Raw genomic sequence first — 17,087 nt, 5'->3', positions numbered from 1 at the left:
ATAATTAACTGGATTATTCTTGCTGCCCTTCTTAAACAAGGGGACAACATTAGCAAGTCTCCAGTCCTCCAGGACATCACCCGTGTCTAAGGACACTGCAAAGATATCTGTTAAGGCCCTTGCTATTTCCCCTCTCGCTTCCCTCAGTAACTTGGGATAGTTCCCATCCGGACCTGGGGACTTGTCCACCTTAATGTCTTTCAAGATACCCAACACGTCCTCCTTCCTTATGTCAACTTGACCTAGACTAAGCAAACATCTATCCTTAACCTCAACATCTGTCATGTCCCTCTCCTTGGTGAATACCGATGCAAAGTACTCGTTAAGAATGTCACCCATTTTCTCTGACTCAGCGCATAACTTTCCTTCTTTGTCCTTAAGTGGGCCAATCCTTTCTCTTGTTACCCTTTTGCTCTTTATATATGAATAAAAGGCTTTGGGATTTTCCTTAACCATGTTTGCCAGCAATATCTCATGTCCTCTCTTAGCCCTCTTAATACCTTGTTTCAGATTCGCGAACCAGCTTGGCAAGACAATCAACCACAACATCCGCAACCCGAGCTACAAATCTAGTCTAAAACCTTAGGTTTTGTTCCCCCTCCCACAGTGACTAGCAATAAGGGTGACTCGGGAATAGTGTTTGTGACAGGGATGGAAATATTTAGCTAGTGAAAATTCCCGATCATCCAAGATCAGATATTGAATGAGCATACTCCTATTTAGGGACAAGGAGAGGTCAAGAGAGAACAGAAGAAAGGTAAGATCCTTCTAAGCAGATGAGTTAAAATGGATATATTTATTTTCAAATGAATATCTCTATTTAGATAAGCCCATGTTGTTGGAGGTAGCATATTGGTATGGATAGATGGTTAGCTAACAGGCAGGAAACAGCAAGTGGGGATGAGGGGCTCTTTTTCAGGTGGGCAATCTATGACCAGTGGTGTTCCACAGGGATCGGTGCTGGGACTACAACATTATCTATTAATGACTTGGAGGAAGGAAGTGAATGTACTGTAACCAAATTCATAGGTGATAGAAGAATAGATGGAAAGGCACATTTTGAGCAGGATACATCAGATTACAGAGAGATATTGTTAGATTAAGTAAGTAGGCAAAATGTTGGCAAATGGAGTATAATATGGGAAAATACTAACTTGTTCATTTTGCAAGGAAGAACAAAAGAACAGAGTGTTATTTTGATGGAGAAAAGATGCAACACAAAGGGACTTGGGGATACTTATGCATAAAACAAAGAAAGCTAACTCATAGATGCAGTGCGTAATTAGGAAGGTGAATGGAATATTGGTTCTTATTTCAAGGGAATTGGAGAATTTCAAGGGAATTTGGTGGCACGGTGGTTCAGTGGTTAGCACTGCAGCCTCACAGCGCCAGGGACCTGGGCTCAATTCCACCCTCGTGCAACTGTGTGGAGTTTGCACATTCTCCTTGAGTCTGCATGGGTTTCCACTGGGTACTCTGGTTTCCTCCCACAGTCCAAAGAAGTGCAGGTTAGGTGGATTGGTTAAGCTAAATTGCCCATAGTGTTTAGGGGTCTGTAGGTTAGGTGGGTTATAGGGGGAATGGGTCTGGGTGGGATGCTCCAAGGGTTAGTGTAGGCTTGTTGGGCTGAAGGGCCTGTTTCCACACTGAAGGGATTCTATTCTAATTGGAGTAGGGAAGTCTTTCTGCATATGCACAAGATGCTTCTGACACCACATCCAGAATACAGTGAACAGTTTTGATTCCTTTATTTAGGGAAATGTATCATTTCATTGGAGGAAGTTAAGAGAAGGTTCATTAGGATGATTCCTGGTATGGAGGGATTGTCTTATGAGCAAAGGCTAACCAGGTTGGGATTCTACTCATTTGAGTTTAGAAGAATGAGAGGCGATCTCATTGAACCATCAAGGATTTTTAGGGGGTTTGACAGGGTAAATGCGAGAGAATGTTTTGCCTCAAATGGAGAGTCTAGGACCAGAGGGCAATAAAGGAGTGCCAATGTAAGACTGAGGCATGGGGGAACCTCAGAGGGTTGAGAATCTTTAGAACTCCTTATCATAGAGTGGTGTGGGGACAGGGTCCTTGTGTATATCTAGGACTGAGATAAATAGATTCTTGATCAGTAGGAATCAAGAGTTAAGGATAAAGGGCATGAAAGTGGATGGAAGGAATGTCAGATCAGCCATGATCCTATTGAATCTTCCTATTTCTTATGGTCTTATGGCCTTTTTGATCTCATCAAATTTTATAAAGAATAATACAGACACTTGGTGTCTTGGATGGTCAGTAATAGTTAGTGTTTTTGTTACCTTTTGAGTTACAGAGTTATAGAGTCATACAGTGTTCTGATGTTTCTTTTTAAGCACATGGCAAATCTGCAAGTTCACATGTTGTTACTAAACACTTGACATAAGTTTAAGCCCTTACTCTTTCGCTTACAGTGTTACACTGTCTTGATTTATTGGCATTTCAAAAGCAATATCAAATTCCAAGCTAGAAGATAGGAATGAGTAGAGGTGAAATAAAGCTACTGTATGTGATTGCTATCCGTCCACAATTTCTACAGTCAACCGCCATGTGAGAGATAAGCGCCAGGACTATAATATGAGTTCCCTAGTTTCTCTACTGGCAGTGGAAGTCATCAAAAACTTCACTTTGAAGAAAAAAAAATTAAACTTACTCATATATAACATGGTATTTGGCTGAGAAACAGCCCAAGTTTTCATGGAAGATGAAACTCATTGACAATTTGTAAAGGCCCATTTTGCTCCTGACCTGAAGAGTGAAGAGATAAAAGATTAGTTTATCTGGTTCAATCAAAGTTGTTGAAGAAAGAATGCTGGTCAGGACTCCAGAAATCTTGCTCATTAAGCAACCGTTTTTGTTTGGGGGGGGTGAAGCAGGTGATCGTTCTGCATGCACACAACAGACAGCTGGTGCTTCAGTATAATATCTTCACTGTAGAATGACACCCTCTGATTGTGGTGTTCTCTATCTGTGAGGTATTTAAATATCACATGCACAAAATCCAGAGCAAAACCTCAAACTTCAGCTTCAAAAGCTGGTACATGACTATGACAGTGATAATGGGAACTGCAGATGCTGGAGAATCCAAGATAACAAAGTGTGGAGCTGGATGAACACAGGAGGCCAAGCAGCTTTTGTGCTCCTGAGATGCTGCTTGGCCTGCAGTGTTCATCCAGCTCCACACTTTGTTACATGACTATGACAGAAAGGCAAGGAGCCAGAGGACCATCTCTATTCATGAAACTGTGCAGAATCAAACCATGCAGAAGAGACCCATCAGCCCATCAAGGCTGTACCGTCAGATAAACACTATTATCTACACTAATCCCACTTTCCTGTGCAAGGCCCATAACCTTAAATGTTATGACACTTCAAATGCTTATCCAAGCATTTTTAAAGATTGAGGTTTCCTGTCTCAACTACCCTCCCAGGAAATGCCTTCCAGAGCCCCACAACTCTCCGGGTTAAAACTATTTTCCTCAATTCCCGTCTAAATCTCGTGCCTTTCACTTTTAAAAAAAGCTTCTTTTTTTCCACTTTAAAACAGTCTCTCTTGGAAGCTAAAATTCTCCCTCAGTCATATCCTACCTATCCTGGTGATTAGAAGTGCACACAGTTCTTCAGTCTGTGACCTAGCCAAAGTTCTATACTGCTCCAACATGACCTCCTTGCTCTTACTATAGTTGCCTCTACTGGTAAAGGTAAGAGTCTGGTATGCTCTCTCAACCACCCCATTAACATGCCCTGCCAACTTCAGGGATCTGTGGACAAGTATCCCAAGATCCTTCTGTCTACCTGAGCTTCCTGCTCTTCTGCCATTCATTGAGTATTCATTCGCTGTGTTCCTTCCCCCCCAAGTGTACTTTTGATATCCAAATTACATCTCTCAGCCTCTGTAAAATTCCATACGTAATGCGCAATTTTTAGAATTATCAACTGCCATATTATTCCGATTCACACATTTGACTTTTAGGTGTGTTTCATAAAATGATTTAAAAATAAAGTTGTGCTCAATTCAAACAATCTGTGATATTGGTAGCCGTTTTCCAAAAGTAAGTTTTTTTAAAAAAACAATCGTATGTATGGGCAATATAGTCTGTCCTTAAAGCACATTCTCTTCGGTAGAACCTCGCAAATTCTGACGGTGAGGCAGCTTGTGTAACGGGCAGAGCCGAAGTTGGTGAGGTCGGGGTTTAGTGAAGAACAGTTGGCTTGTTTAACGCTGGGAGGAGGTATGTCCGGAGTCCAGCTGTACATCTCCAGTGTGTCAGCATCGAGAGAGGTAAATGTAGCACAGTGAACACGAACAGTCCGCCGGGGGCAGTATAACTCACTAACGTTTTCACCGAAGTATCACCTTCTTGCTAATTGTTAGAAACATGGCTTTTGATCACTGTTGACATTAACGAACTAGACTAACTAAATAACGAAACTAAATTACAGAAACTATAATTAGTTTATTCCAAGTATTTGGGTAAAGCTTCTGCCAGAATAAATATAAAATTATTCGGTGAGTTCCGTATCCCATTCAGGGGTGTATAAGATCAAATTTTTCCATTCTCATCAATTATGATTGCTTTTGAGACAGTATTAAATCTGATAAAAACGTTGCGAGGCTTCAGAAAGACATTAAAGAAAAGCATCAACCAAAATCGTGAGCCCTCCTATGCTCAGTCATTTGGCAGGAGTTGCCCAGGTCCAGTAGAACCTTCTCGAGTTTAAAACTAAACGAAGGCCCTGGGATCTCTCCCTAACGAAAGCGGGCCGTTTAACATTCACACTCTCTCAGTCCAGCACAACAACATAATCACTTCGAACTCTGGTGCACTGCAGAAATCCTTGTGTAAGTGAAACTGTGACAGTGACCCATCAAACTTAGAAATTCCCAGCTTGATCCCTGATGTAGGAGGCGAATTGATTTCAGCCCAATTGATCGTCAGTCAGTGGGGGATAACAAGGTGTAGAGCTGGAGGAACACAGCAGGCCAAGCAACATCAGAGGAGCAGGAAGGCTGATGTGTTGGGTCTGGACCCTTCAGAAATGGGGGAGGGCAAGAGGGCTCTGAAATAAATAAGGGGGAGTGGTGATAGAAGATGGATAGAGGAGCAGATAGATGGGAGATGGACAGGTCAAAGAGGTGGGGATGAGGGGGTCTGGTCTTTGGATGAGGTTGGGGGTAGTGAGATTTTGAAGCTAGTAAAGTCAACATTGAGACCATTGAGTTGTAGGGTCCCAAGGCAGAATATGAGGTGCTGTTCCTTCTGTTTCTGGGTGGCATCATTGTGACACTGGACTCCCACAGCTTCCTAGACTACACCTCCTCTCACCCATCTTCCTGCAAGAATGCGATCCCCTATTCCTAATTCCTCCAACTACACTGCATCTGCCCCCAAAATGAGACATCCCAGATATCCTCATTTTTCAAGGACCACAATTTCCCCCCAGTGGTTGAAAAAGCCCTCGACCGCATCTCTTGCGTTTCCCGCACCTCAGCCTTCACTCCCCCTCCCCGCGATAAAAACTAAGACAGAATTCCCCTTGTCCTCATGTATCGCCCCATTAACCTCTGGATTCAACGCATCATTCTCCACCACGTCCACCACCTGCAATTTGACCCCACGACCAAGGATATATTTCCCGCCCCAGCCTTATCTACCTTCCAGACGGACTGCGCTCTCTGCGACTCCCTCATCCGCTCCACACTCCCCGCTAACCCCACCACCCCCGGCACCAATCCCTGCAACCACAGGAAGTACTACACCCACTCCTACACCTCCCTCATCACGTCCATCCCAGGTCCCAAGAAAACTTTCCACATTAAACAGATCTTCACGAGCACGTCTGCTAACATGATTTATTGTAACCACTGTTCCCGATGTGGCCTCCCCTACATCTGAGAAACCAAGCAGAGGCTCGGAGTCTACTTTGTTCAGCACTTACGTTTGATTCGCGACAAACAACACCTCCCTGTCCGGAACCACTTCAACTCCCTCTTTCACTTCCCGGACAACATATCCATCCTGGGCCTCTCCTAGTGTCACAATGATGCCACCCGGAAACTGGAGGAACAGCACCTCATATTCCACCTTAGGACCCTATAACCCAATGGTCTCAATGTGGACTTTACGAGCTTCAAAATCTCCCCACCCCAACCTCATCCCAAGACCAGCCCCCTCCTCATCCCGGTCTCCTTGACCTGTCAGTCTTCCCTCCTAAGTATCCGCCCCCCCCTTCAGTGACCAACCCCCATCCCAACTTCCTCCCTCCACTCTCCTTTACTAGCTTCATTCCACATCCTTGACTTGTCCATCTTCTCTCCCACCTATCTGCCCCACTATCCACCTTCTATCACCGCCCCCCCCTCTCTATTTATTTTAGAGTCCCCTCCCCTCCTGCATTTCTGGAGAAGGGTCCAGACTCGAAACGTCAGCTTTCCTGCTCCTCTGATGCTGCCTGGCCTGCTGTATTTCTCCAGCTCCACATCTTATTATCTCAGCCTCCAGCATCAGAAATTCCTACTATCTCTGAGTCAGTAGGGAATTCTGGTTTCTGTCCAATGATTGAGAGCACTCTCCTGTATGACACAAAAGGTAACTATGAGCGCCATCTTCCCTGTGTCTCTTTTTGAAAGAACTATCCATTTTTCCCCACTCCTATCTCTTGTTATATAGTGCAGCAAAGCTTTCCGTTTTAGTTACAACTTCAATTTCAGCTCTAATTCCCTTTTTAAAAAGCTTTTTTTTACTGAACCTGCAATCTATGCAATTTGGTATGGCAGATGGGTTAAGAAGAAGCTAAGAGCCCATGGACAGAGGATCAGACAGATATTGGTGTGCACGTCCATAGATCCTTGAAGACAGAAGGTAGATAAGGTTAGGTCTGAAGGTACAGAACGGCGCTGAAAGCTTGTGTTTTCAAATAAACCTGTTGGACTATAACCCAATGTCATGTGATTTCTGACCTGATTTAGCTGTTCAAAGTATTGAGGAGTATAAATAGGATAGAGGGAAGAGAAAGAGAGTGAGAGAGACACGTCTCCCCTTAACCAAGGACCATAGTTTTAAGATCATAGGCCATAAAGACAGAAGGAGACCAAACAGCCCACAGAGTCTGGTCCACTATTCAAATGAGATCATGGCTGATCTGATAATCCTCAACTTCAGTTTCCTGCCTTTTCCTCATATCACGTGATTCCTTTATTGATTACAAATCTTAGTCTTAAATATTGTTAATGACCCAACCTCTATAGTTGTCCGTGGTAAAGAATTCCACAAATTCACTATCCTCGTAAGAAATTCTTCTTCATCTGTTTTAGAAGGGTGACTTCTTAATCCTGAAATTATGCCCTCTGGTCCCAGACATTCTGTTCAATAAGATCTTCTCTCATTCTACTAATTTCCAATGTATACTGGCCCAACCAACTCAACCTGCCCCAAAAGACAATCCTGCATATCTGGGATCAACATTCTAAGTCTTCTCTGCACTGTCTCCAATGCTAGTTTATCTTCCTTAGGTTAGGGATCAAAATTGTTCACAGTATTCCAGTTGTATTCTAATTAGTACCTTGTAGAGCTTTAGCAAGACCTCACTAGCTTTACACTCATTCCTTTGAAATAAAGGGCAACATTCTATTTGCCTTCCCAATCCCCTGCTGAACTTGGATGCTAGCTTTTTAAAACTTAAGCCCCCAAATCTCTCTATGATGTAACTTTCTATAGTCATTCTCTATTTGAATACACTTGCCAGAGTGCAGAACCTCACATTTTGCAACAACATATTCCATCTGTCTGGCAAGTTTTTGCCCATTCACTTAACTTGTCTATATCTCTCTGCAAACTCTTTGAGTCATCCTCACAGCTTGTGACCTCAGCACTGATTCCTGTGGTATTCCACTCAATACAGGTTACCACCCTGAAAATGACCCCCCTTATCCCAACTCTATACTTTATTAGTTAGCCAATCTTCTATCCATGCTAATACACCATCTCCAAAACCATGGGCTCTTGTTTGATTAAGTAGTAAGAAGCACGACATCTAGGAGGAGATTTGAGGGTCAGAGGATTGTGCTTGTGTGTAACTAATTGGCTAAAAAAAGGTGATGGAGGCCGGAACATTTAAAAAGTATCAAAATGAGCACTTGAAATGTAGCATGCATGGCTATGAGCTAAGTGCTCGAAAATGGGATGAGGCTAGTTGTTTGATGATTGGCGTGGGCATGATGCATTAAACGTCCACTAAGACTGAAAAATCCAGGTGGCAACAATTTTGCTGCATGATTTCCTCTCCCACCCCACCTACATATTACCTTTAATTCTTTTGTCATTTACAAATCTATAGCCTTGTTATCATTTGCAGTTTCTAAACTTTTGTTAATATTGAACAATCTGCTGTAAGAACAACTCCTCCAGGGCTCTTTGATGTTTTGCATAACTGACCTACTGATCCCAATAGCATTCCAGTAAATCCTCACTGTGTCTTCTAAGACCCACCATCCTTCCCAAGGCCTAATGCACAGAAGTGGCTACAGTTAGCTATCAGGTAACCTATTGTAAACAGGCTTGCGGTAACATCTTCGTTTTTGTGCTCTTTTGGTTAGAAATTAATCTCAGGCAGTTGCATAGAGTATTTGAGAAGCCACTTAAGTTATGCAGCGCATTGAATTTCTTTTCAGTTATTTCAATTTATTTATGGGATATTGGTGTCACCAGTTGGGCCTACATTTACTGCCCATCATCAATTGCCTAAGTGGTGGCAGTGGTGAGCTGCCTTCTTCAAACATTGCATCCTTAGTGTGTTACTACATCCACATTGCCATACAGGAGGTAGTTCCAAGATTTTGACCCAACAAACAAAGGAACTGCAATAGAATTCTAAGCCAGGATGGCACACAGCTTGAAGTGGAACAAAGATTCTGTATCAAAGATTAATTGTAAACAAGGTTGTAACCAGACCCTCTGCAATTTCCTCTCTTACTTTCCTCCTCCCATTGAGTCATAGAGGTCTACAGCACAGAAAAGGCCCTTCAGCTCATTGTTGTTTTTGACTGATGTAGACACTGTTATAATCCCCTTTTCCAGCATTTGGCCCATAGCCTTGTACACCTTGTCATCACAACTATACATCTAAATATGTCTAAAACGCTATGAGGATCTCTGCCTCTACCACCCTTTTTTGGGCAATGAATTCCAGATTTCCACCAACATCTGAGCGAAAAGGTTTCCTCACATCTTCTATAAACCTATTGCCCATTACCTTAAAATCATCCCCTCAGTCATTGATCCCTCTATCAATGAGGGAAGCTTTTCTCTGTCTATGCCCCTCATTAATTTACACATCTCAATATGTTACCCCACCCCCTCAGTCTCCTTGGCTCCATGGAAAACAATCCCAGTCTATCCCATCTCTCTTCCTAACTGAAACTCTCCAGCCTGAACAATATCCTGGTAAATCTCCTCCATATCCTCTCCCATGCAATCACATCTCAACAAGTTTGTCCATCTTATAATGCAGTGTTGAATCTTATGCAGTTACCCAGGTAGAGAGAAACCCAGCCAGCAATTTTGCTATCACTACATCTCAAACCCAGGTTAATTTCTGTACCATTCATCTGTCATTAGTAGCTACCACAAAAGGTGGACTTTCAAGTGGCATATTCCGAGAGCAAGTATGGTTGTGGGCACATACAGATGTGGTGATGGGGCATTGGAGGCAGTGGCTGTGGGATAATAATGGAAAACTTAATGTTTATCATTTTCCACTATCCTGAAAACACTCTTTGTCAACCAGATCAGTTTCACACATTATAATTTTGAACATATGATGGAGACATAATTTCACATGCACCCTGATAAAATTTAAACAGGAGTCATTTGCCTACATTGCCTTTGTACTTTTGTTTATCATACCTATTTGCTTGCTATTCCTACAATGGGTATTCTGTCAGGACTATTTGAACACATCACCATTTCAAAGGTGATAATGGGAACTGCAGATGCTGGAGAATCCAATATAATAAAATGTGAGGCTGGATGAACACAGCAGGCCCAGCAGCATCTCAGGAGTACAAAAGCTGGCGTTTCGGGCCTAGACCCTTCATCAGAGAGGGGGATGGGGTGAGGGTTCTGGAATAAATAGGGAGAGAGGGGGAGGCGGACTGAAGATGGAGAGAAAAGAAGATGGGTGGGGAGGAGAGTATAGGTGGGGAGGTAGGGAGGGGATAGGTCAGTCCAGGGAAGACGGACAGGTCAAGGAGGTGGGATGAGGTTAGTAAGTAGGAGATGGAGGTGCGGCTTGGGGTGGGAGGAAGGGATGGGTGAGAGGAAGAACAGGTTAGGGAGGCAGAGACTGGTTGGACTGGTTTTGGGATGCAGTGGGTGGAGGGGAAGAGCTGGGCTGGTTGTGTGGTGCAGTGGGGGGAGGGGACAAACTGGGCTGGTTTTGGGATGCGGTGGGGGAAGGGGAGATTTTGAAGCTGGTGAAGTCCACATTGATACCATTGGGCTGCAGGGTTCCCAAGCGGAATATGAGTTGCTGTTCCTGCAACCTTCGGGTGGCATCATTGTTGCACTGCAGGAGGCCCATGATGGACATGTCATCTAAAGAATGGGAGGGGGAGTGGAAATGGTTCGTGACTGGGAGGTGCAGTTGTTTGTTGCGAACCGAGCGGAGGTGTTCTGCAAAGCGGTCCCCAAGCCTCCGCTTGGTTTCCCCAATGTAGAGGAAGCCACACCGGGTACAGTGGATGCAGTACCCGGTGTGGCCTCCTCTACATTGGGGAAACCAAGCGGAGGCTTGGGGACCGCTTTGCAGGACACCTCCGCTCGGTTCGCAATAAAGAACTGCACCTCCCAGTCGTGAACCATTCCACTCCCCCTCCCATTCTTTAGATGACATGTCCATCATGGGCCTCCTGCAGTGCCACAATGATGCCACCCGAAGGTTGCAGGAACAGCAACTCATATTCCGCTTGGGAACCCTGCAGCCCAATGGTATCAATGTGGACTTCACCAGCTTCAAAATCTCCCCTTCCCCCACCGCATCCCTAAACCAGCCCAGTTCGTCCCCTCCCCCCAGTGCTCCACACAACCAGCCCAGCTCTTCCCCTCCACCCACTGCATCCCAAAACCAGTCCAACCAGTCTCTGCCTCCCTAACCTGTTCTTCCTCTCACCCATCCCTTCCTCCCACCCCAAGCTGCACCTCCATCTCCTACCTACTAACCTCATCCCACTTCCTTGACCTGTCCGTCTTCCCTGGACTGACCTATCCCCTCCCTACCTCCCCACCTATACTCTCCTCCCCACCTATCTTCTTTTCTCTCCATCTTCAGTCCGCCTCCCCCTCTCTCCTTATTTATTCCAGTTCCCTCTCCCCATCCCCCTCTCTGATGAAGGGTCTAGGCCCGAAACGTCAGCTTTTGTGCTCCTGAGATGCTGCTGGGCCTGCTGTGTTCATCCAGCCTCACATTTTATCACCATTTCAAAGGGGCAGTTTTTGTTGACAGCTCCCATGTTGTCTTGTAAAAAAACAAGACAGCAAAATCATTGCTAAACATTTTCTTGCCTGCCAAGGATTGACCTACTTGCTTTTAATGATAAAGTATTTGTTGGTACTGGTTATTGATTCCCAGTAACTAGCCACTATACCTACTCTGTGAACAGAAGTAGAATCACAATGATTTTATCTTCCTGTAGGTATAGGAATAGCCACAGTAGCAGATGTTCAGTAGTTCTACCCACTGCCGGGAACTTCATGCCTTTGAAGAAATTATTTTCAAATGAGCCTAGTCTGAGATGTTAATAAGGCCCTCTGTAGCAGCTGAGACATGTACCGATACCTCCTTGCACAGAAGTACGGAGACTAGTGATTGGGCTCCAGCTTATTACAGCTCTTAAATGCAGGGGCTAGGGGTACAGAAATCAAATCCATCTTTCCGTTTTTCTCTGGACTTGGCTGGAAGACCAATTAGTGCAAACAAAAAGGTCAAACTAAGTAGAGGCAGCAAGACTGCAGATGGCTGGAGTCAGAGATAGCACAGTATGGAGCTGGAGAAACACAGCATGCCAGGCAGCACCAGAGGAGCAGGAAAGTTGACATTTCAGGTCAGGACCGTTTTTCAGTAGAAAACTCCTCTGATGCTGCCTGGCCTGCTGTGTTCCTCCAGCTCCAACCTGTGCAGAGGCAGCAAATTCGAGATATTAAGAACTTCAGATGCGGGAGTCAGAGATAATATATTCTGGAGCTGGAGGAACACAACAGGCCAAGCAGCAACAGAGGAGCAGGAAAGTTGACATGGTAGATCGGGATCCTTGTTCAGAAAAAAATGGGCAGCAACTTCGTCCTTTTTTGAAGCACATCCATAAATCAGTTCTGTATTAATCCAGGAGCCTTAGATAGTAACAATTTTCTGGTGTTAACCACAAATTTATCGGAGGTGTTGCATTTGACTTCAAATTTAAATTATGGTGAACTTTGAGCTCAAGATGAAAGTTTATTACCATAGTATTAGCCACACCTGCTGCTAACTAGTCCCTCAGAACCTGATCTACAAAGGAAATCAACTGTACTGAAGAGAGGCAGAAAAAGTCCCTTAAGGTACTTGGGATAAATGCACCTTACAATATAGTGCTGAGTCATTCACAACAGGCTGACACTATGTTTAATGCTCTTGTAGAGTCCAGCGCTAACAGACTTCAATTCAATATTACACATCAAGGCAGAAAACTTAAAATATTGTTACAAATGCATTTTACACTAGTGACACTAGGACAAATACTCCAGGAAGTTTAGTTTTATAAAAGAAGCCTGTCTTGAATTAAACTTAAGGGTTTATCATTCTTCAGAGAACATTCATTGAATATAGCATTGCTGCTGAGAAACTGTATACGTGGGAAGTCTCTGGATGATAAGTGCCAAAGATGATTTTCTATTTTAGTTCTTAGTAGATTCTTCACTGGTCCTAGGTCAGATCTCAACAGGCAGAAGTGGAAAGAGTACTAGAAATAAAACGAATAAAGTACAAATTGATAGATGTTTCAGTCAGTGAAGAAATCTTGGAAGAAATGAGAAACAGGACAGGCAATCCCACAGCTCTTCCACCACAAATATTCAATGACGATTTTTACTGTGGGGTAAGAAATCTCTATTTTATTGCTACAACCAGTGAAATAGAACATGAAAAGTAAATTTTTGTTAAAATCAATGTTGGAGCAAAACATCAGATCTCAGCTTAAAATTCTCCTTTACATTGATCTGTTACATCAATGACTGTATCGGCACTGTCTCGTGCTCCCACAAGGAGCTCAAACAGTTCATCCACTTCATCAACACCTTCCACCCCAACCTTAAGTTCACCTGGACTATCTCTAACACCTCCCTCCCCTTCCTGGACCCCTCTGTCTCCTTCTCAGGCAACCACCTAGAAACTGATATCCATTTCAAGCCCACCGACTCCCACAGCTACCTAGAATACACCTCCTCCCATCCTGCAAAAAATCCATCCCCTATTCCCAATTCCTTTGCCTCCACGGCATCTACTCCCAGGATGGGACATTCCACTCCCGCATATCTCAGATGTCCTTGTTTTTCAAGGACTGCAACATCCCCCCCACAGTAGTCGAGAACTTCCTTGACCGTGTCTTCCACATTTCCTGAAACACATCCCTCACACCCCGCCCCCGCAATAACGACCAAAACAGAATACCCCTCACGTACCACCCCACCAACCTCCAGATCCAACGCATCATCCTCCGACACTTCTGCCATCTGCAATCCGACCCCACCACCAAGGACATTTTTCCATCCCCACTCCTATCTGCTTTCTGGAGGGACAACTCTTTCTGTGACTCCCTTGTCCGCTCCACACTCCCCTCCAGCCCCACCACACCCGGCACTTTTCCCTGCAACCGAGGAAGTGCTACACCTGCCCCCATACCACCTCCCTCACCCCCATCCCAGGCCCCACGACTTTCCACATCAAGCAGAGGTTCACTTGCGTATCTGCTGATGTGGTATACTGTATCCACTGCACCTGCTGTGGCCTCCTCTACAGTGGGGAAACCAAGCGGATGTATAAATCGTGTGATGAAACAAGTTCATTGCTGGGTTTCACTCAGCACATACATGAATTGATGCGTTTAATGTTGTTCCAACAGCATAAACATTATGTGTTGAAATGGTGTTGAACCAATGTATATGGGCATTGTCCTACTAATTGAGAAACACGTTGTAATTAATCCCCCACTGGTACACTTATTAGGGGTTTATACACGTCGCAACCAATTTGTGACAGATTAAGGATCAACAATATGAGTGGACTTTGGTGGGCAGGAGCAATGGAATGAGGGTACTTCAGATCACGCAAGATAAAGTCACGAGTTCCAATGGAAATCTTCTCAAATCCTCATTCCTTTCTCAAGAATCCAGAATTTATGTAATGAATACATTTACGTTTCTGGCAGCCAAAACACTCTGACTAGACCCTGCCCTTAGCGTTGTGAAATTGTTTACTGTGTTTGAACATATATAGAAGCACATGCATAAGTTAGAACAATTTGACACAAGGTCTTTTTTTTTAAAAAATAGAATTACTGGGAGTTTTATGATGCTGTGGAGAATGAAGAGATTGATCACTTCTTAAAACTGAAGGGGAAAGAGAAAGAGCAGTTAGACCGTAAAATTCCAACCGACTGCAATGAAAATTATATCGCAAAAAGCTGATTCAACACATGCTGCGATACACAACTGTGTTCATTTTCTGGTAAATACTTAGTCGGTGTGATAAAACAATACAATTTAAATCACAAACCGTTGTATTTAGCTGTATTGACAACCAGTCATGGCAATTAAAACTGGCCTAATTGTTGTTTTTTAAATAAATGAAGGTAGAAGTTGGCACTTGAAATAACTAAGATAACAAAGTGTGAAGCTGGATGAACACAGCAGGCCAAGCAGCATCTCAGGAGCACAAAAGCTAACATTTCGGGCCTAGACCCTTCATCAGAGGTGGCAGATGGAGTTCAATATGGATAAATGTGAGGTGATTCACTTTGGGAGGAATAATAGGAAGGCAGAATACTGAGTCAATGGAAAGATTCTTGGTAGTGTGGATGTGCAGAGGGATCTTGGTGTCCATGTACACAGATCCCTGAAAGTTGCCACCCAGGTTGATAGTCTGTTAAGAAGGCTTACCGTGCGTTAGGTTTTATTAGTAGAGGGATTGAGTTCCAGAGCAGTGATGTCATGCTGCAACTGTACAAAACGCTAGTGCGGCCTCGCTTAGAATATTGCGTGCAGTTCTAGTTGCCCCATTACAGGAAGGATGTGGTAGCATTGGAAAAGGTGCAGAGGAGATTTACCAGGATGTTGCCTGGTCTGGAGTGCAGGCCCTATGAAGAAAGGCTGAGGGACTTGGGTCTGTTCTCATTGGAGAGAAGGAGGCTAAGAGGGGATTTAATAGAGACATACAAGATGATCAGAGGATTAGATAGGGTGGACAGTGAGAGTCTTTTTCCGAGGATGATGACTTCAGCTTGTACAATGGGGCATAGCTACAAATTGAGGGGTGGTAGATTTAAGACAGATGTCAGAGGCAGGTTCTTTACTCAGAGAGTGGTAAGGGCGTGGAACGCCCTGCCTGCCAATGTAGTTCACTCAGCCACATTAGGGGCATTTAAACAGTCCTTGGGTAAACATATGGATAATGATGGGATAATATAGGGGGAGGGGCTTAGATTAGTTCACAGGTTGGCACAACATTGAGGGCCAAAGGGCCTGTTCTGCGCTGTAGTGTTCTATGTTCTACAAGAACTGAAAGAACTGTGGATGCTCTAAACCAGAAACAAAAACAAATTGCTGGAAAAGCTCAGCAGGTTGGGCAGCATTAGTGGATATAAATGGGTGTTGACATTTTGGGTCGAATGATCCTTCCTCACGGTCGACCTGAAGCGATCCGATTTCACTTCACAGATGCTTTCCTACTTGTTGAGCTTTTCCACCAATTTATGTTTCTGTTTCTGAATTTGATAAGGTGGGCCTGATTCAAATTTGCCATTGCACGTCGTTATAGTACCCACATGAGAGGAATGAACAACACAGGGCACGCAAGCGCTAGGAACATCAGAGCTAAACTTAACGTGGCCTCAGCTGCCATAAACCTTTTAAGCAGAAGTCATTTGGAGACAGAGAAATGCTTGATTTTTCTTTCTCTCTGTCGCTCCCTTAGTAGGCCTGAAATTAGTTGTGGAGTTTGGCCAATGGCATACACCCCCAATATTTGAAGGGTCCAGGCCCGAAACGTCAGCTTTTGTGCTCCTCAGATGCTGCTGTGTTCATCCAGCTCCACACTTGATCTCGGATTTTCCAGCATCTGCAGTTCAAATTATCTTTGAACTTGAAATATGTGGTTACATTAAGATCTAGCAAGTGTGTGTTCTACAGCAGAGCTATATCTAATGACCAGGTGAAGATTTAGACATTAGAGCACCAGACCAGAGACAGGGATGGGGAGAGGGTTCTGAAATAAATGGGGAGAGAGGGGGAGGCAAACCGAGGATGGATAGAGGAGAAGATAGGTGGAAAGGAGAGTATAGGTGGGGAGGTAATAAAATGTGAGGCTGGATGAACACAGCAGGCCAAGCAGCATCTCAGGAGCACAAAAGCTGACGTTTCGGGCCTAGACCCTTCATCAGAGAGGGGGATGGGGGGAGGGAACTGGAATAAATAGGGAGAGAGGGGGAGGCGGACCGAAGATGGAGAGTAAAGAAGATAGGTGGAGAGGGTGTAGGTGGGGAGGTAGGGAGGGGATAGGTCAGTCCAGGGAAGACGGACAGGTCAAGGAGGTGGGATGAGGTTAGTAGGTAGCTGGGGGTGCGGCTTGGGGTGGAAGGAAGGGATGGGTGAGAGGAAGAACCGGTTAGGGAGGCAGAGACAGGTTGGACTGGTTTTGGGATGCAGTGGGTGGGGGGGAAGAGCTGGGCTGGTTGTGTGGTGCAGTGGGGGGAGGGGATGAACTGGGCTGGTTTAGGGATGCAGTAGGGGAAGGGGAGATTTTGAAACTGGTGA

The 17,087-nt window shown here is 44.4% G+C and overlaps 2 protein-coding genes across 3 annotated transcripts in view; one reads left to right on the top strand and one right to left on the bottom strand.

Moving 5' to 3' along the window:
• pigp (phosphatidylinositol glycan anchor biosynthesis, class P) overlaps positions 1-5,728 on the bottom strand; it is a 28,320-nt gene extending 22,592 nt beyond the window's left edge. Inside the window, exons 1-2 of one of the 2 annotated variants that reach the window (XM_048541301.2) lie at positions 5,684-5,724; positions 2,681-2,775 (exon numbers count right to left, since the gene is read on the bottom strand). The gene's annotated coding sequence lies outside the window, so the exon portion shown is untranslated. Of the gene's footprint in view, positions 1-2,680; positions 2,776-5,683 lie in introns of both variants that reach the window. The other variant, XM_048541302.1, reaches the window with a different exon arrangement.
• On the top strand, positions 4,262-14,744 carry LOC125457011 (SH3 domain-binding glutamic acid-rich-like protein 3). The gene is made up of 3 exons (XM_048540686.1): positions 4,262-4,309; positions 12,989-13,156; positions 14,610-14,744. The coding sequence occupies exons 1-3, from the start codon at positions 4,262-4,264 to the stop codon at positions 14,742-14,744; spliced, it is 351 nt and encodes a 116-aa protein (XP_048396643.1).
• Positions 14,745-17,087: the final 2,343 nt, after the last annotated feature.

Source organism: Stegostoma tigrinum, chromosome 12 (genome assembly GCF_030684315.1).
Source record: "Stegostoma tigrinum isolate sSteTig4 chromosome 12, sSteTig4.hap1, whole genome shotgun sequence".
Classification (NCBI taxonomy): domain Eukaryota; kingdom Metazoa; phylum Chordata; class Chondrichthyes; order Orectolobiformes; family Stegostomatidae; genus Stegostoma; species Stegostoma tigrinum.
The sequence above is the reverse complement of the archived record's forward strand: the minus strand, read 5'-3'. Positions and strand labels throughout refer to the sequence as shown.

Coding starts and splice junctions, on each gene's coding strand:
- LOC125457011 (XM_048540686.1), top strand. CDS start 4,262: ATGTCCGGAGTCCAGCTGTACATCTCCAGTGTGTCAGCATCGAGAGAG. Junction 4,310..12,988: donor GTGTGTCAGCATCGAGAGAG/GTAAATGTAGCA, acceptor CACTGGTCCTAG/GTCAGATCTCAACAGGCAGA. Junction 13,157..14,609: donor ATGACGATTTTTACTGTGGG/GTAAGAAATCTC, acceptor TTTAAAAAATAG/AATTACTGGGAGTTTTATGA.